This window comes from Elephas maximus, chromosome 11, assembly GCF_024166365.1.
Source record: "Elephas maximus indicus isolate mEleMax1 chromosome 11, mEleMax1 primary haplotype, whole genome shotgun sequence".
Taxonomy (NCBI): domain Eukaryota; kingdom Metazoa; phylum Chordata; class Mammalia; order Proboscidea; family Elephantidae; genus Elephas; species Elephas maximus.
The window spans coordinates 89,014,717-89,035,249 of record NC_064829.1 but is presented as its reverse complement, the minus strand read 5'-3'; the positions used below and the strand labels follow the sequence as shown (position 1 = coordinate 89,035,249).

At 44.0% G+C, this 20,533-nt stretch overlaps 1 protein-coding gene across 2 annotated transcripts; it reads left to right on the top strand.

Moving 5' to 3' along the window:
- The first annotated feature begins 7,125 nt into the window (after window positions 1-7,125).
- LOC126085059 (zinc finger protein interacting with ribonucleoprotein K-like) lies at window positions 7,126-16,508 on the top strand. Of its 2 annotated transcripts, XM_049900008.1 has the most exons (4): window positions 7,126-7,405; window positions 8,113-8,151; window positions 10,665-10,791; window positions 12,322-16,508. In XM_049900008.1, exons 1-4 carry the CDS (start codon window positions 7,373-7,375, stop codon window positions 13,893-13,895), a joined length of 1,773 nt encoding a protein of 590 aa, XP_049755965.1. In that variant the 5' UTR covers window positions 7,126-7,372; the 3' UTR covers window positions 13,896-16,508. The 2 variants fall into 2 exon arrangements, with proteins under 2 accessions (XP_049755965.1, XP_049755966.1); XM_049900009.1 differs by lacking the exons at window positions 7,126-7,405; window positions 8,113-8,151 and having other exon boundaries at window positions 10,709-10,791; window positions 10,972-16,508.
- The last annotated feature ends 4,025 nt before the right edge of the window (window positions 16,509-20,533 follow it).

The window sequence follows — 20,533 nt, the reverse complement described above, 5'->3', positions numbered from 1 at the left end:
ACCCACCTTCCTGAGACTTACCAGGTTTTCAGGGTACAAAATTAATATACAAAACTTTGTAATTCTATGTAATAACAGTGCACAAATGGAAATTAAAGTAAAACATTATATATCTCATATATAAAATATTTGTAGATAAAGAAGATATGTAAGACTAGCCCAATGAGTGTGGGTACTGCCCAGCATGACCCCTTGAGTCAACTGAGACACACCAGGCCTTTGAGAAAGAGACAGTAGACTTGTTAGATCCCGTTGAGTTGGTTCCGACTCAGCGACCCTGTGTACGACAGAACAAAACACTGACTATCCTCACAATTGCTGTTATGCTTGACCCCGTTGTTGCAGCCACTGTGTCAATCCATCACATTAAGGGTCTTCTTTTCTGCTGTCTACTTTATCAAGCATGTGTCCTTCTCCAGGGACTGGTCCCAACTGATAACATGTCCAAAGTATGTGAGATGAAGTCTCGCCATCTTTGCTTCTAATGAGCATTCTGGCTGTACTTCCTCAAAAACATATTTGTTCGTTCTTCTGGCAGTATATATTCAATACTCTTCACCAGCATCATAATTCAAAGGCATTAATTCTTCCTCAGTCTTCCTTATTCATTGTCCAGCTTTCACATGCATGAGGCAATTGAAAACACCATGGCTTGTGTCAGGCACACCTTAGTCTTCAAAGTGACATCTTTGCTTTTTAACAGTTTAAAGAAGTCTTTTGCAGCAGATTTGCCCAATGCAATATGTCGTGTGATTTCTTGACTTCTGCTTCAGTGGGTGCTGACTGTGGGTCTGAGTAAAATGAAATCCTTTACAACCTCTATATTTTCTCTGTTTATCCTGACATTGCTTATTGGTCCAGTTGTGAGGATTTTTGCTTTCTTTATGTTGAGGTGCAATCCACACTGAAGGCTGTGGTCACAGATCTTCATCAGCAAGTGATTCAAGTTCTCTTCACTTTAAGCAAGAAAGATTGTGTCATCTGCATATTGCAGGCTGTTAATGAGTCTTCCTCTGATCCTGATGCCACATTCTTCTTCATGTAGTCCAGCTTCTTGGATTATTTGCTCAGCATACAGATTAAATAAGTATGGTGAAAGGATACAGCCCTGTCACACACCTTTCTTGACTTTACGCAGTATCCCCTTGTTCTGTTTGAACGACTGCCTCTTGGTCTAAGTACAGGTTCCTCATGAGCACAAGTAAGCGTTCCGGAATTCCCATTCTTGGCAATGTTATCCATAGTTTGTTATGATCCACACAGTCGAATGCTTTTGCATACTCAGTAAAAACAGGTCAACATCTTTCTGGTGTTCTCTGCTTTCAGCCAAATTCCATCTGACATCAGCAATGATATCCCTTGTTCCATGACCTCTTCTGAATCTGGCTTGAATCTCTGGCAGTTCTCTGTTGATATACTGCTGCAACCTCTTTTTTGAATGATTTTCAGCAAAATTTTACTTATGTGTGATATTAATGATATTGTTTGATAATTTCCGCTTTCTGTTGGATCACCTTTCTTTGGAATGGCACAAATAGATCTCTTCCAGTCGGTTGGCCAGGTAGCTCTCTTCCAAATTTCTTGGCATAGACAAGTGAGCACCTCCAGTGCTGCATCCATTTGTTGAAACATCTCAATTGGTCTTCCATTATTTCCTGGAGCCTTGTTTTTCGCCAGTGCCGTCAGTGAAACTTGGACTTCTTCCTTCCGTACCATCAGCTCTTGATCGTATGCTACCTCCTGAAATGGTTGAACATTGACTGATTCTTTTTGGGACACTGACTCTCTGTATTCCTTCCATCTTCTTTGATGCTTCCTGCGTCATTCAATATTTTGCCCATAGAATCCCTCAATATTGCAACTCGAGACTTGAATTTTTTCTTCAGTTCTTTCAGCTTGAGAAATGCTGAGCATGTCTGTCCCTTCTGGCTTTCTAACTGCAGGTCTTTGTGTATTTCATTATAATATTTTACTTTGTCTTCTCAAGCTGCCCTTTGAAATCTTCTGTTTAGCTCTTTTACTTCGTCGTTTTTTCCATTCATTTTAGTTACTCTACATTCAAGAGCAAATTTCAGAGTCTCTTCTGACATCCATTTTGGTCTTTTCTTTCTTTCCTGTCTTTTTAGTGATCCTTTGCTTTCTTCATGTATAATGTCCTTGGTGTCTTCCCACAACTCATCTGGTCTTCAGTCATCAGTGTTCAAGGCATCAAATCTGTTCTTGAGATGGTCTCCAAATTCAGGTGGGATATACTCAAGGTCGTATTTCGGCTCTTGTGGATTTGTTTTAATTTTCCTCAACTCAATTTGAACTTGCATATGAGTATTTGATGGTCTGTTCTGCAGTTGGTCCTCGGCCTTGTTCTGACTGATAATGTTGAGCTTTTCCATCGTCTCTTTCCACAGATATAGTTGATTTGATTCCTGTGTTCTTCATCAGTGAGGTCCACATGTATAGTCACCATTTATATCGTTGAAAAAAGGTATTTACAACGAAGAAGTTGTTGGTCTTGCAAAATGCTATCATTCGATCTCTGGTATCATTTCTATCACCAAAGCCATATTTTCCAACTATTGTTCCTTTTTCTTTGTTTCCAACTTCTGTATTCCAATCACCAGTAATTATCAATGGATCTTGATTGCATGTTTGATCAATTTCAGACTGCAGAAGTTGGTAAAAACCTTCTATTTCCTCTTCTTTGGCCTTATTGATTAATGTGTAAATTCTGAATAATAGTCATATTAACTGTTCTTCCTTGTAGGCGGATGGATATTATCCTATCACTGACAGTGTTGTACTTCAGGATAGATCTTGAAATGTTCTTTTTGATGATGAATGCAACGCCATTCCTCTTCAATTTGTCATTCCTGACATAGTAGACCATATGATTGTCTGATTTTAAATGGCCAATATCAGTCCATTTCAGCTCACTAATGCCTAGGATATCAATGTTTATGCATTCCGTTTCATTTTTGATGACTTCCAATGGTACCTTCCAAGGTGCAATTACTAATGCATGTTTACAGCTGTTTCATTTTGAGTTGTGCCACATCAGCAAATGAAGGTCCCAAAAGGTTGACTCCGTCCATGTCATTAAGATCGACTCTACTTTGAGGAGGCAGCTCTTCCCAGTCGTCTTTGGAGTGCCTTCCACCCCGAGTTGCTCATCTTCCGGTACTACATCAGACAGTGTTACACTGCTACTCATAAGGTTTTCACTGGCTGTTTTTTTCACAGGTAGACTTCCAGGTCCTTTTTCCTAGTCTGTCTTAGTCTTGAAACCCTGCTGAAACCTTTCCACCAAGCGTGACCCTGCTGATATTTGAAATTCCGGTGGCAAAACTTCCAGTACCATAGCAACACGCAAGCCACCACCATAGTACAACAAACTGACAGATGCGTGGTAGGTGTGTATGCAACTTTGGTGAGAATCAGTTTTATCACATAATTGATTTTCAACAAAGTTGTAAAAGCAACTTCACTGAGAAAAGATAGCCTGTTAAGTCAGTGTTGCTGAAGAAGTTGTGTATCTGTATCTTAAAATTTCAAAAAAGAAAAAATTTTGATACACATCACACACCAAAACAAAAAGTAAAGTGGATCATAGAACAAAAAATATAAAACCTAACAGTATAAAACTTATAGGACAAAATATGGTAAAAACTGTATTTGAATGAGGCATCTATTTCTTACATGTAACAGTCCATAAAAGTGCAAATGGATAAATTAGATTTTACAAAAATTAAGAACTTCTCAATTTTCTTCTCTGCATTTCTTCTGGGAAAGACACCATGAAAATAATGAAACAACAAGCCACGGACTGGGAAAATATACTGGTAAGTATATCTAATACAAGATTTTAATTGAGACTATATTAAAAACTATCAAAACGCAATAATAAGGAACAAACATATAACAGATATTTCACCAAAGAAGATCTGTGGATAGCAAGTAAATAAATGAAAACTTCTAAACATCATGAGTCTGTAGAGAAATGTGAGTTATAGTAAAAATAAGGTACACAGCTATTAGAATGATTGAAACTAAAAAAACAGAACACTGTACTAAGTATGGAAGAGGACATGGAGAAACTGGAACTCTAATACATTGTTGTTGGTAGTTTAAATCAGTGCACATTAGAAGTCAGTTTGTCAGTTCCTTAAAAGATTAAACATTCACCTACACTGACAGAGGTACTGAACTCCTAGGTATTAACCCAAGTGAAATGAAAGCACATGTCCAGAAAACAATGTGTGTATAAATGTTCCTTGAAACTTGCTATGGATTTAATTGTGTCTTCCAAAAGTGCTGTAAATCCTAACCACCATAGTTATGTTCATTATGTTATGTTCAGCAGTATTAGTGTAGGGTGTGTCAAAGTCAATCTCTGTTGAGATATAAAAGAGCAGATGAAGCAAGCAGGGGCAGTTGGAGAAAGATAGATGCCACACTACATGAGTTTTCCAAGACACCAAGAAAGAGAAGCTGAAGAGACATGAACCTTCCCCCAGAACCAACAGAGAAAGAAAGGCTTCTCCTAGAGCCAGCATCCTGGATTTGGACTTCTAGCTTCTTAATCTGTGAGAAAATAAATTTTCTGTTTGTTAAAGCCACCCATTTGTGGTATTTTTTATTACAGCAACACTAGATAACTAAGACGCAGCTTTATTTGTAATAGCAAAAAAGTTGTAAAGAATTTGAATGCCCATTAAGAGATGATTGGATAATCACAATGTGGTATAGCCATGCAATAGAATACTATTCAGTAATAAAAAGAACTATTCATACATGCCACAGGGATGAATCTCAAATAATTATGCTCCCTAAAAGAAACCAGAAAAAAAAAGAGTAAAGACCTGATTCCATTTATATGAAACTTGAATGGGGCCTGAGTCAGAATCAACTCGATGGCACCCAACAACAAATCTATAAAGAAAGAAAATAAATCAATGGTTTCATTTAGATGACAGGCGGGGAGAGCAGGGATAGAAGGATTATAGTGGTGCACAAAGGAGTGATGTCAGCGAAAATGGCAGAGTAGGGAAGATAAAGGGCCCTTCCATCCATAGAAACACCGGAAACTGGCAAAAATAGTCAGAATTGACTTTATTACAGGTCTGGAAAACAGTGAAATGTTTACAGCAGCTATGCGTACACTTGTTATTAGGTGCCATTGAGTCGGTTCTGACTCATAGCAACGCAATGTACAACAGAATGAAACACCACCCTGTCCTGTGCCATCCTCACAATCATTGTTGTATTTGAGCCCATTGTTGCAGCCACTGTGTCAATCCATCTTGTTTAGGGTCTTCCTCTTTTTCACTGCCCCTCTACTTTACCAATCATGATCTTCTTCTCCAGGGGCTGGTCCCTCCTGATAACATGTCTAAAGTACTTGAAATGAAGTCTCACCATCTTTGCTTCTAAGGAGCATTCTGGTTGTACTTCTTCCAAGACGGATTTGTTCATTCTTCTGGTGGTCCATGGTATATTCTGTATTCTTCACCAACATCATAATTCAAAGGCATCGATTCTTCTTCAGTCTTCCTTGTTCATTGCCCAGCTTTTAATGCATTTGTACACTTAGTCAAGAAAAAGGCAACTGAAACCTGGTATGAGAGCTTTGTGGTATCTTCACTTAACCAAATCCACTGCTGTCGAGTGGATTCCAACTCACAGTGACCCTGCAGGACAGAGTAGAACTGCCCATACAGTTTCCAGGGCTGTATTCTTTATGGAAGCTGACTGCCCCATCTCTCTCTGAGGAGCAGGTGGTAGGTTTGAATCGCTGACCTTTCAGTTAGCAGCCAAGCGCTTTTAACCACTACACCACCACAGCTCCTGTTTTCACTTACCCTTGCTCAATTCCCCCATTCTGCTCAGTGTCCGTTTGAAGACAGCTGCTTGAGTTCCTGGTGTGGGTTCCTTGTTCTGGAGGGAGTAGCGATCTTATCCTAAGAGAAATGTGTTTGTCCGTTTGACCTGTCTGGGGTCCACCTGAAGAAAATGCTTTCTGGGCGGGGAAGTGGCTATGTTCAGGGCCTTTCACCAAAACATGGAAATGCAAATTAAGTGACCACTGTTGCCTGGAAGAAAGGATATCAGTCAGAAGAAACAATAAAAAAACCCCAAAACTACTACCTTTGAGTGGATATTGACTCATAGCGACCCTATGGGAGAGAATAGAACTGGCCCATAGGGCTTCCAAGACTGTAATCTTTAAGGAAGCATATTGCCGTATCTTTCTCCCGTGGAGTAGCTGATGGGTTCAAATCTGCAACCTTCTGGTTAGCAGCTGAGCACTTAGCCATTGCACCACCAGAGGTCCTTGCAGAGACAGTAGACACAATGAAAACGTTGACAGGAAAAGTTATGGAGTAAGATATTCTGCAGGAGCCCTGGTGGTCCAAAGGTTAAGCGCTTAGCTGCTAACTGAAAGGCCAGCGATTCAAACCCACCCAGTGGCTGCGTGAGAGAAAAGACCTGGCAATCTGGTGTTCCAAAGATCACAGCCAAGAAAGCCTTATGGGGAATTTCTACTCTGTCACATGGGGTCACATGAGTCAGAATCACTTGAGGGCACACAGTAACAACAAAAATACTCTAAGGAGTCCCTAGGTGGAACAAAGTGTTAAGCACTTGATTGCTAACCTAAATCTGCAGAAGAAAGACCTGGCAATCTACTTCCCTAAAGATTAAAAAAAAAAAAACCGTCGCTGTGGAGTCAATTCCGACTCATAGCTACCTTATCAGACAGAGTAGAACTGCGCCAAACAGTTTCCAAACAGCAGCTGGTGGGTTCAAACCACCGATCTCTTGGTTAGCAGCCTTAGCTCTTAACCACTGCACCAAAAGAGATTACAGTGAAAGAAAAACCTAGGGAACAGTTCTGTAACACACGGGGTCGCCATGAGTCAGAATCTACTGCAATGGTTTTTCAGGTTGGAGGAGGGCGTGTGGGAGATGAAGCGCCTTTGGCTATACCTGCAGAACAGTGGGAATGCCAGTACCCAGAGTGCTCTGCTCTGTGGAGCTGTGGGAACTACACTACCCAGAATGTGCAGGCCCGGTGGAGAAGTGTATACCGCAAGTGCATCACGTGGAGGCGGGAGTTCCGGCCTCACTTTTGTGGCGGTCATTTTGGCTTTTTTGTGCTCATCCACCGTTTCAGTCTCAGGTCACTGGGTCGGTACTTAGGTGACGGGGTCGAGAAGGCACGAGAGAAGGCGAGGAAGAATTGCCCTCACTGCCCAGAGGCGAGTCTGGGGCTGGGCGGTGGCGCTGGGCCAGGTGAGCCCCCCATTCTGGACTGGGCTGGGGACCGCAGTGCCTGGGTCCCTCCGCTCCCGTCTCCGCTCCACCCACAAGCTCCATGGCAGCCGCTGCGCTGAGGGACCCGGCTCAGGTAAGTGCTGTATCCTTCAGACCATCCCGTCCTGACCCGAATCTCCCAATCCTGGAGCCCCGAATGGGGCGCCTGCTCAAGTCTTTGCAGCCTAGACCCTGGTCCTGCACAAGGCGGCGCTCCTGGTGGAGACCCCTTTTCCTGAGAACTAGTGTGATGAGTTGACTGGAGCCCAGGTGGCGCAGTGATTAAGAGCTCGGCTGCTAACCAAAAGGTCGGCAGTTCGAATCCACCAGTCACTCCTTGGAAACCCTATGAGGCACTTCTACTCTGCCCTATAGGGTTGCTATGAGTCAGAATTGACTCGAAGGCACTTAACAAGAACAGTGTGATGAAGGGCGGGAGAGAGTCCCCCGGCAGAGGGGCCGGCAGGGTAAAGGCTGGAGGTGCAGGTGAGTTGGAGCAACAGGGAAACCTGGGGTCTGTCATGTGTCAGCAGGGAATAGTCTTAGGAATCGCGCCTGGAGTTGAATCTTCATTCTGAGGAGGGTTGTGAACGAGAGATGATTAAAAAAAAATGCTCAGGGAAAAAAACAACCTGTCAGGGGGATGATGACAGTGAGGCCCAGGGAAGTTGAGTCTTCTGCAAAGGTCATACAGCTGGTAAGAACAGCCCTGAGGACCAAAGATAATCTGTTCATCTCAAATTCACCTGGTTCCAGAGCCCACCATGGTCACCAGCCTCTCACGTCTCCCTCTTCACACAGGTTTCCACATTTGAAAAACCTGTTATGGATCCTACACAGGTGAGTGGCAGGTGTCTCAGAGTCTCAGCTGCTCCTGACGCCTCCCATATGTTCTCTGTGATTGTGGGGCTTTGGGACATGCCATTCTCCTAGCCCATGGGTCTATCTGGGTAATATCCCAAGTCCAGGGTCTTGAGTGAAGGCTGGGGTTATTTGCCAGGGTTCCCATTTCTGGCAACAATGGAAAGAGGTGTGGAAAGTTTTGGTAAGAAAAGGCACCAATATGTGCAGATACTAGAAGGTGAAGCTGAGCTAGGAGTTTTCAGTGAACTGCAGGTCTCTTTCTGGTGGGTACAAAGAGGAAGGGGCAGGCATCAGGCCTGGAATGGCTGTCTAAGGAAGTGGGCATTTATTCTGGAGGTGATGGGAGCAATGGGAAGTTTGGATCAGAGGAGGGAGGTGATCTGACCCATGTCTTAGGAGGCTCCATCTGGCTCCATAGTGGAGAACAGAATCTAGGGTTAGGAAGTTTACTGCAATAGTCCAGGTAATTGCGGTAGAGGTGGGAGATGTGGTTGGATCCTGGACCTGTGCCTTAAGGTGGGCCAACTGGATTTTCAGACGTGTAGGGTGAGGGAAAGAAAGGGAGGAGTCAAGGATGACTTTAGCTTTTTAAGTCTTTACGGTTGGAAGAATGGAATCTCCATCAACTGAGATAGGGAAGTTGGTAGTAGAAGTGGTTTTCAGTGGGGAAATCAGGAGGTTTGTTTTGACCATGTTAAGAGTCTGAATGTTTCAGAAACGACTGAGTGGAGGCATCAAGTGGGTAGCTGGACACATAGCCCTGGAGCTCTGGGGAGAGACGAATGGAGACATCAAAAAGGTAGCGGCCAGTGTGTGGGCCACGGTGAGACTATGGGTCACATTTCAGAAGGCCAGTCTCGGGTCATGGTAGTATTGCTGTCAGCAGGCCAGGGAGATGAGGGTGGGACCTAAGAACTAGACTTCTTGCTTGGGCATCTGGCTAGGGGTGGTGGCCATCACAAACACAGCCGAAGGAGACAAATGGCCTTGAAGGGGTGATGTGAAAGGGAAGATGGTTTGGCAGGTTTCCAAGGAAGAGTGGACATGAGATAGATGCAGGGACTGATATAGGAGTAATTGAGGCAAGATGACACTGAGGCTGGGCTTGGTGCCCAGTCACCACTCTACGGACTCACCTGGACATTGTGGTGACTTTTGGTGTAGCCTAGGGTCTTTCATTCAGGCTGGTGGATAAACTCAGGGGCAAATGTGGCCATCTGTGAGAGTCACTAGGCTTGGGGTGCGGGGTGTGGTGAGCGGGCTCTGAATGAGGGTTGGATGGAGAGAGGAAGCCTGTGGCTACTGATAGGACAGCAAGTGCAGCACAAGTGGAAGTGGACTGGGGGTGACTGACATCCACAGGTGGTTCTGGGTGCCTGAGGTTGAAGCCAGGAACAGAGTCAGGGAGAGAGGCCTTCACAGCAGGACTTGGAGCTGCTCCTGGCAGTGGTCACCATCGGAGGTCTAGAGTAGTATCAGATCCTGTTTGGACTTAAACTAAGAGCTCATTTGAGGTCATGTGCTGAATATGTTGGACGGCCAGGGAGATGCCTTTAATGTGGGGCAGGGAGGTGGTGGTGGCAAAGAGGGTGCAACTGTGGGGTCCAGAGATATAAGAGTAGAGCAGTCTAAAGAATGATGTCACATGGGTAGGGAATGTGAACTTATGGCCCCAGGGCCTTGGTGTTAGAGACTTCAGGGTGAAGCATTAGGGACATATAGGAACTTAAGGTCCTTGGGTGGTACAAACGGTTTGCAGTTCAACTACTAACTGAAAGGTTGGTGGTTTGAACCCACCCAGCAGCACCACAGAAGAAAGGTTTGGTGATCTGCTTCCATAAAGATTGTAACCAGGAAAACCCAGTGGAGCAACTTGCTGTGAGTTGGACTTGATGGCAACTGGGTTTTTTTTTTGGTATTGGGGACTTAGGCCAGTGGTGGTTCAGTGGTACAATTCTTCTTGCCTTCTATGATCTTGTGTGTCTGTGGAACCTTGTGTATTGCTGTGATGCTAAACAGCCTTCAGTGGAGCTTCCACATTAAGACAGACTAGGAAGAAAGGCCTGATGATCTACTTCTGAAAATCAGCCCATGGGAATCCTATGGATCACAAATGTCTGATCTCATTGTGCATGGGGTTGTGATGAGTTGGGGGCCAACTAGACAGCAGTTAACACTGACACCAACATTGGGTCTTAAGGGAAAGCCCAAACTTGGTTGTGTCTGGGCAGCAGGACCTGGAGATGCCCGGGGAAATTGCAGGAGGAGTGGAGCCCAGCAGATGCCCACCGGCCTGTAGTTGCTCAGGGCTGGACACAGTGGTTAATAGAAACATGAAGAAAGAACAGTACCACTGGCACCAGGCCTGGTATCTCCTCTGAATTGGGGAGCTGGGAAAAGGGGATGGCTGTAGGTGGCTATGTAGGGAGATGGGTTGGGGTCCTTAGAAGAGAGGCTGTTTATAGTTTCATCTGTCCCCATTCCGGCAGGGCCGTGTGATCTTTGAGGACTTGGCCGTGTACTTCTCCCAGGAGGAGTGGGGGCTCCTTGATGAGGCTCAGAAACTCCTGTACCATGATGTGATGCTGGAGATCTTTGTACTCATAGCCTCGCTGGGTAAGACCCTCACACCCACCCCAGTGCCCTGGGCTGGGCTCTGCCTTTCCCCTCCCCCCGGGGCCGTCTCTGTCCTTCCCATGCAGGACCGTGGGCACTGCTTTCTTCCCCACTTCACTGGTTAGGCACTGTGGATTCTAGGGCTGGACTAGTGTACTGCCTAATTCTCTTCCCCTTTAGCCCCAACACATGCTGCCTGAAGCCTTGCAGGGAAGGATTCAAGCTCCGGAGTCTTCCGTTCAGCCCAGTGGATCCCACCCTGCTTGTCCTCTCCCTGCCTGGGTGACGTGTCCACATCCACAACACCTCTGTGCCCCAGGCTCTGCCTTTCCTCTAGCTGACATTTCCTCCTGTCTGACTGCCAGGAATTGCAAGCATTGTCATAGTCACTGCTGATGTGGACCATGGATTGTTCTTATGAGACCCTCTGAGGTTTTAATATGTGATACTAATTTCCTGCCCTGTGGTTTGTTGTGTGCTGAGTTGCTCTGAGCCAGTGCTGGCCACTCATCTGTTCTGTCTTTCACTTGGGACTTGCCTCGTTGAGGTCCCATGTAGCTGCAGATTTGGGTCTGGAGGTACAGCCCTGGTTATTTCTCAGGGTGGACATGGCCAGATGGTCTCAGAGAAGCCCTGGCCCTGCTGAGTCACAGCTGCGAGAGGGCACAACAACGGGGCTGTGTTTAAATCATACCAGAAATTTGTCTTGAGTCTGTCAGTATTTAGGGGCAAATGCCAGTGGCCACACCTCATATCTACCTTTTCTTCCCCAATCTTGACACTTTGCCGACTTGTCATTTCTACTCTTACTTCTGGCTAATCCCCACCTCTGTGGACTCCACGTGTCTCCAGTTTTTCTCACTACTCCCTTTGCAGGGCTTTCCAACATTGGGCCACATTTATTATATTATATAGTTATTAACTGCTGTCAAGTTGGCCCCTGACTCATGGCAACCCCATGTGTAACAGAGTAGAACTGCTCCATAGACATAGAGTTTTCTAGGCTGTTATCTTTACAGACACAGATCACCAGACCTTTCTTCCACAGAGCCACTGGGTGGGTTCAAATCGCCAACCTTTTGATTAGCAGCTAATTGCAAATGGCTTGGGCCACCTGGGCTCCTTTTGTATTGTGAGATGTGCACATATGCCTAAATAGTCCTTGAACACAAACTATTCTTTTGCAATTAAATTTTCTTGGGCTGGAACACATCCTTCTGCACAGGGTTCATGGGTTTTCAGCAACAAGGATTTACTGAAACCCATTATCAGAGGAGTCAGTTGGACACCCTGATTCTCCTCCCTGAGCCACATTCCATGTCTCTGTTCTTCACTTGGCAAGGCCTCCCTCATTCTCTGGTCTTTAGAAGCTCAGTACTGCACAGCAGCTCCTTCCTCAACCTGCCCCCAACTCCCTCATCCTGAAAACAACCCCATGCACTTGTTCTGTGGTGTGTAAATGATTTGTGTTTGATCTTTTCCTTACCACCAAAGTGTATATGACCTTCTCTAGAATTTCTCTACTTTCAGGTTGTTGGCATGGAGTGAAGGATAAGGAGGCACCTTCTCAAGATAGTGTTCTTGTAGATGGAGTGTCACGGATCAGGATCCTCAATGTAGGTTTGTATCCCCAGAAGGCCAGTTCCTGTGAGACGTGTGGCCTAGTCTTAAAAGCTATTTTGGACTTGACTGAGTACTGGGGAATAGATCCTGGACAGAGACTCTACATGTGTGGGCCAGCTAGGAAGCAAATCTGTTTCAATGCAAACCTTTTCCAGCGCTGGAAGCAGCACAGCGGAGAGAAATCCTTTAGAAGGGATATAGGCAAGGACTCGTTTGTGAAGAGCTGCAGATTCCAAGTGTCAGGGCAGCCCTTCGCTGGTGGAGAAGTTGGGAAGAACTTCCTGGCCAGCTTGGTCCTTCTCCAGCACCAGGTTACTCATAATAAGCACAAGCCGCACATTGGCACCAAGTGTGGGGCTGCCTTTCACAGCGAGAAAAGTCATTACAGTTGGTGTGAAGACAAGACAGGCTTCAGCCTCAAACACACACTTATTCAGCGCCAGAGTGTCCACACTGGAGAAAGGTCTTATAAGTGCAACAAATGCAGAAAAGCCTTCAGCCAAAAGTTTAACCTCTTTCAACACCAGGAAGGCCATACTGGAGAAAGGCCCTATGAATGCAGCAAATGTGGGAAATTCTTCACTCACATCTCTAGTGTCACTCAACATCAGAGAATTCACACTGGGGCAAGGCCTTATAAGTGCAACAAATGTGGGAAATTCTTCAGCCAAAGCTCCAGCCTTACTGTACACCAGAGAATTCACACTGGGGCAAGGCCTTATAAGTGTAACAAATGTGGGAAATTCTTCAGCCAAAGCTCCAGCCTTATTGTACACCAGAGAATTCACACTGGAGAAAGGCCTTATGAGTGCAGTGAATGTGAGAAATCCTTCTCCCAAAGCTCTAGCCTCATTAAACATCAAAGAGTTCACACTGGAGCAAAACCTTATAAGTGTGGGAAATGTGGAAAATTCTTTAGTGACACCTCCAACCTCACTAAACATCACAGAATTCACACTGGAGAAAGGCCTTTTGAGTGCAATGAATGTGGGAAGCTTTTTAGCCAAAGCTCTGGCCTCTTTCAACATAAGAGAGTTCATACTGGAGAAAGGCCTTACAAGTGCAACACATGTGGAAAATACTATAGCCGTAAATCTGATCTCATTCAACACAAGAGAGGTCACACTGGAGAAGTGCCTCGTGAGTACAGAGAACATGGAGAATTCCTTAGTGAAAACACTTGCCCAACTTGGCACCAAAAGCTTCACATCAGAAAAACACCTCATAAGTGCAGCGAATGTGAGAGAGCCTTCAGCCGAAAGTTTAACCTCATTCGACACCAGAAAGTTCACTGCGCAGAAAGGCCTTATGTGTGCAGCAGATGTGGGCAAACGTTCAGTGACAGGACTGCTCTGATTCAGCACTGGAAAATTCACAACCCAGATAAGCTTGATGATGAGTGCAGTGAATGTGGGAAAACCTTCAGCCAAAGGGGTAACCTCACCCGGCACCAGAAAGTCCACACTAGAGAGGCCTTATGAGTGCACTGAGTGTGGGAAGGCCTTCAACCGAAGTACTCATCTCATTGGCACCAGAAAGTTCACAGAGAAGAAGGTCTTTAGTTGTGCAAGGAATGTGCTGTTTCATTGTTCAGAATAGCAACACTAGAGAGGCGCCTTTGTGAGGGACTGATCTACCTGAATTGACTTGTCTACATTTGAACTTCCACAGCGGGGAAATTCCAGGTATACTATACGAGAAGCCTTCAGGAGCTGCACTGCACTTTTTTTTTTTTTTTAATGTGAAGAGGACCATATATTTATTATCACTACATGTCAGAAACCATCTGGACCATTTTCTGGTAGCAGATGTTTACCAAATTGCTTTGGGAACAGAGAATTCATGTAGGGTTAGCAAAATGAATGCAACTAGGGCAGATGCAGATAAGTTTTTGAAAAACAGTAAACCATACTACAGTTAGGTCAGAAACCATGGTGACTACATACATTCTGATAATTTGCTACAGAGCGCTCAGGAAATGTCAACAAACTATGTCTTAATTTCAGAGAAATTTTTCCAGAAATGATCTGAAATTAAAGATCTTTAAAGACTTGACTACAAACACTTAAAAGCCTCTAACTTATGTTGTTCACGGTAATGGTAATTATTAAGAGGTAGAGCCCTTAAAATTATTGCCCTGACACAATCTTTAAACCTTAAACCAAAAATATCTCCTGAAGTCTTCTTAAAACCAAACAATAATTTAGCGTAACTAGTAAAAAATATCTGCCTTGAGAATTATACTCTTTTAAGAACTTTCTAAATAGGATCAAAGTGACAACAGCAACTTGAAAGATTCAGATAGGAACCTTAGGGGGCACTGAATTTATGTTAATGGGGGAGGAACAACTCAGAAAAGGAGGTTGAGAATGGTACAACTCAAAGAATGTAATCACTGTCACTGAATTGTACATGTAGAAATGAATAGGTGTATGTTTTACTATGTGTATTCTCAACAACAAAATAAAAACAAAAAGAGGTGCTTTTTTTGTTAAATCATCAGGATTGTCTGATTCGCTTTCCTTCACAAACACACTGCTAGGCTCTGATTGCACTTTTAACCTGCCTAGGGCTCTTATCAAAATTATGTCACTGCCAGTTTCTGTGGCACAAGCCATCTCACCTCTACCACCTGGTGGTCCCCACAGTATGCATCCGGCATCCCAGCCTGCTCAGGGAAGAAGGCCTCTGTGCTTTCCCATTCTCTGAAGGAAATAATGACAGCCTGAGCCTGTAGGGGGACCTCCTTCTCTTCTATCTAGCTTTAGAAAGAGCACGGACTTAACCCATAAGGCCTGATCGGGGTTCTGCTGGCAGCTTGTTGGTTTCGTGTGATGCTTGTGGTGGATTTTTCCAGCCTGGTAACTGGAATGTCATCATTGTGGGAACTGCCTGCATCAATATCTCTGGTTTGTGCCGTAATAAAGGCCTGATTGTTGTTGTTAGCTTTGAACTAGCCCCCACTCATGGCAACCCCATGCACAACAGAATGAAACACTGCATGGTATTGCACCATCCCTATGATTGCCTAATTGTTTAAGGCACCTTTAGTATTGAGGGAGCCCTGCTGGCACAGTGGTTACATACTCAGCTGCAAAACAAAAGATGGGTGGTTCGAACGCACCCACAGTTCCATGGGAGAAAGTCATGGTGCACTCCCGTAAAGTTTATGCCTAGAAAACCCTACGGGGCAGTTCTGTCATGTGGCCGTAATGAGGCAGAATCAACTCGACAGCAATGGGTTTGGTTTGGTTTTAATCTTGAGGTTTCTATTTACTGTGTGGGGTTGCTTTGAAAAAAATTATGAAGGGGTGAACAGCTTGTGGGGGGTCCCCAACTTTGAGTACCTCAAAATGGACACGGTATGATAGCAGATATTAACTTTCCTCTCCAGATCTGGGTGTCATGTAGTCGAGGCCGTTGCCAGAAAATAAGCTAAAGCTTTTATGCATTCCCATGGCCTCCCTGGACTATTAAAAAAAAAAAAAAACCTATTGCCATCAAGTTGATTCAGACTCAGTGCAGCCCCATGTCTTAAGAGTAGAGCTGCTCCATGGGGTTTTCTTGGCTTTGATTTTTATGGAAGCAGATCACTAGGCCTTTCTCCTGCAGTACTGCTGGGTGGATTAGAACCACCATCCTTTGGGTTAGCAGATACATGCAGAGCACTTGAGGATATAGAGAAGGGAGATTCTGTAGCCCAGGGATGTGGCTCTTATGACCCAGCCAGCATTCCTTTTGACTCAGGTGGCAGTGGCTTTCATTGCTTGCCAATATTTGCTGCCTCTCCCAGGGCATGGGAGAGATGGTGGAGTCATAGAGTTGCCAAACCTGATTTTCTGAAAAGAGCTATATTTTTACTGTGAACTATACTTAAAGCTTTGTTAAGATATAATTGGCATGCAGTAAACTGCACGTATTTATACACTATCCTAAATTTTGACACACATATAAACTCATGACGCCACCATCATCATCATGATAATGAACATATTGGTCCCCACATTTACCTCTTGCTTTTTAATAGTCTTTCCCTGCCCTCTCTGGCCCTCCAAGGAACTTTTGATTCACTTTCCTTTACAGTAAATTAGCATTTTCTATAATTTTATAGATTGGATTCATAAAGTGTTTACTCTTTTTAATGATTTCCTTAATGCTGCATAATTATTTGGAGATTGATCAATGTTACGTAAGTAGTTCATTTTTTTAATTGCAGAGTAGTATTCTGTTGTATGAATATATCATTGTTTGCTGATCAGTTTGTCTTGTTGATGGACATTGTTTCCAGTTGGGAGCTATTACAAATAAAGCTCTTTGAACATCTGTGTACAATTCTTTATATGGATGTATGTTTCATTTCTTGTGATAATATCTCCAAGTCAATGCCTGAGTCACAGGGTAGATGAATGTCTAACTTTTTAAGAAACTGTCAAGCTGTGATCTAAAATGGATCTGCTTTTCCTACCAACAGCGTATGAGGGTTCTGCTTCCTCTGTGCCCTTGCCACTACTTGGTTGTTGTTGTTAGTTGCCATTGAATTAGCCTCTCGTGGCAACCTTATGTATAAGGGAATAAAACGTTGCACTTTTCTTCGTGATCATTAGTATGTTTGAGCCCATTGTTGCAGCCATTGTGTCAATCTATGTCATTGAGGGTTTCCCTCGTTTTCACTGACCCTCTACCAACTCTGATGCCCTTTTCTAGCGATTGGTCTTGATGACATGTCCAAAGTAAGCAAGCTGAAGTCTCACCATCCTTGCTTCTAAAAAGCATACTTATTTAGTTCTTCTGAGACCAATCACTCAGGGTTTGAGGGCCAAAGGGTGCACCCCACTGCCATCTCTTTTTGTTGGTTGTAGTCAAGTCCCTCCCTCTCTGTAGTTTCTCTCTTTTATCTCTTGTAAAAGATGTGACTCAAGTAAAGGTATGACTTGAATAGGGATAGGAAGGTTGGTGTCTGGGGTAAGGGTGGTAACTTGAGTCACACCCTCTAGTAAGGCTATGACTCAGAATACATCGCACCCTAATCCTGCCTCATTAACATAATGGGCAACTTCCAAATGGGACCATAACCACAGGCATTTGTTATTGGTAGGTGCCGTTTAGGCAGCTCCAACTATAGTGACCCTCTGTACCATAGGTATAGAGGCGAGCATTTACAACACATCACAAAATGGGGGATTACATCACTAGATAACTGCCAAACTACTGAAAATCATGGCCCAAACAAGTTGACACATAAACTTAACCTTCCTAGGTTCCATATACCTCATTGACATAGCCCCACCCAGTCATTGTGTGAGAGTCACAAAGAACTATGCCTAAAAAAAATGCCTAGAAGGGCCATATTAAATATTTTAGCGCACTGCAGCTTTCGACATCACTAGACCCTTTTTACAGATGTTGACACCCCTCCACACAGCCAGGGCCCATAAACACATATCCCACGTCCATAACACAAAAGGTGAGTGATGAACGTTAGACAACTGGGAAATGCAAAACACACCAGGGACCTGAGAGAGAGACTTCAGATACCAACACAACGTGTCTTAGTTATCTAGTGCTGGCATAACAGAAATACCACAAGTGGATGGCTTTAACAAAGAGAAATTTACTTCTTCACAGTAAAGTAGGCTAAAAGTCCAAATTCAAGGTGTCAGCTCCAGGGGAAGGCTTTCTGTTGGCCTGCTCACCAATCTTCCCCCGGACTAGGAGCTTCTCCACACAGGGACCCTGGTCCAAAGGACCTGCTCTGCTCCTGGCACTGCATTCTTGGTGGTATGAGGTCCTCAATTTTCTGCTTGCTTCCCTTTTATCTCTTGTAAGATAAAAGGTGGTACAGGCCACACGCCAGGGGAACTCCCTTTACATTGGATCAGGATGTGACCTGAGCAAGGGTAATACATCCCACCCTAATCCTCTTTAACCACAGGGAGAGATTATGATTTATAATGCATAGGAAAACCACAAAATGGAGGACAGCCACACAATACTGTGAATCATGGCCGAACCAAGTTGTCACATATTTTTGAAGGACACAATTCAATCCATGGTACGATGGCAGCTGGAGAAAAAGAAACCACATTTGCAGTCGAGTCAATTCTGACTAATAATGACCCTATAGGACAGAGTAGACCTGCCCTATAAGGTTTCCAAGGAGCACCTGGTGGATTCGGACTGCTGACCTTTTGGTTAGCAGCCCAGCTCTTGACCACTACACCACGAGGGATCCATGCCTGGTGAGGAGACACAAGTACTGCACTGCATAGAGACTTCTGGATTGTTAGTGCTGTCAAGTAGGTTCTGACTCAGCAACCTTGTGTACAACAGAACAAAATGTTGCTCAATCCTGTGCCATCCTCACAATTGTTGCTTTGTTTGCACCCATTGTTGCAGCCATCTCAATCCTCTTCAGTGGCCCTCTACCAAGCATGGTATCTTTTCCAGGGAATGGTCCCTTCGGATAATGTGGCCAAAGTACACGAGACGAAGTCTCGTCATCCTCACTCCCAAGGAACACACTGGCTGTACTTCTTCCAAGGCAGACTTGTTCATTCTCGCAGTCCATGGTATTTTTAATGTTCTTTGCCAACAGCATAATTATTCTTTAGTCTTCCTTATTCATTTTCCAGCTTTTGCATGCATATGAGGCAATTGAAAATGCCATTGCTTGGGTCAGGTGCACCTCAAAGTGACAACTTTGCTTTTTAACACTTTAAAGAGGTCTTTTGCAGCAGACTTGCCCAAAGCGATACATCATCTGATTTCTTGACTGCTGCTTCCATGGGCAATGGTTGTGGATCCAAGTAAAATGAAACTCTTGACAACTTCAATCTTTTCCCCGTTTATCATGATGTTACTTATTGGTCCAGTTGTGAAGATTTTTGTTTTCCTTATGTTGAGATGTAATCCATACTGAAGGCTATAGTCTTTGATCTTCAAGTCCTCTTCACTTTCAGCAAGCAAGATTGTGTCATCTGCATAATGTAGGTTATTAATGAGTTTTCCTCCAATCCTGATTCCATGTTCTTCATATAATCCAGCTTCTTGGATTATTTGCTCAGCATATATGTTAAATAAGTATGGTGAAAGGATACAACCCTGCTGCACACCTTTCCTGACTTTAAACCACGCAATTTCCCCTTGTTCTGCTGAAAAGACTGCCTCTAGGTCTATGTACAGGTTCCTCATGAGTACAATTAAGTGCTCTGGAATTCGCCTTCTTTACAATGTTATCCATAATTTGTTATGATCCACACAGTTGAATGCCTGTGCATAGTCAGTCAATAAAACAGGTAAACATCTTTGCGGTATTCTTGCCTTTCAGCCAGTATCCACCTGACACCAGCAATGACATTCCTCGTTTCACATCCTCTTTTGAATTTTGGGCAGTTCCCTGTCGATGTACTGCTGCAGCATGCATAAATATACTTATTTCCTTAATAGCTCATAAGGTGACATATCAGTCAGGCCAGTCAAGAGAGAGAAACCATACCATAATTTGTATAGTGAGAGTTTAATATAAAAGACCATTAAAAATAACAGGGTACTGGTGTAATGAAACTGGTTAATAAAAATAAAGACAATGCTAAAATGAAAAAAAAAAAAAAAAGTCAATTCTGACTCACGGCAACCCTATGTGTGCACAGTAGAACTGTGCTCTATAGGACGCTATTGGTTGTAATCTTAAGGGAAGCAGATTGACCAGCCTTTACTTCCACAGTACCACTGAGTTGGAACTGCCAACCTTTGGCTTAGTAGTTGAGTGGAAACCATTTACGCAACCCAGGGACCTAATGTTTGTATATCATATCAATATAATCTCTTATTTTGGATCCACTATGAGCTGACAGACTAAGACAGACTAGGAAGAAGGACCTGGCAGTCTACTACTGAAAAGAATTAGTCAGTGAAAACCTTATGAATAGCAGCAGAACACTGTCTGATATAGCCGAAGATGAGCCCCTCAGGTTGGAAGGCACTCCAAAGACAACTGGGGAAGAGCTGCCTCCTCAAAGTAGAGTCGACCTTAATGACATGTATGGAGTCAAGCTTTCAGGATTTCATTTGCTGATGTTGCGCGACTCAAAAGGAGAAGAAACAGCTGCAAATATCCATT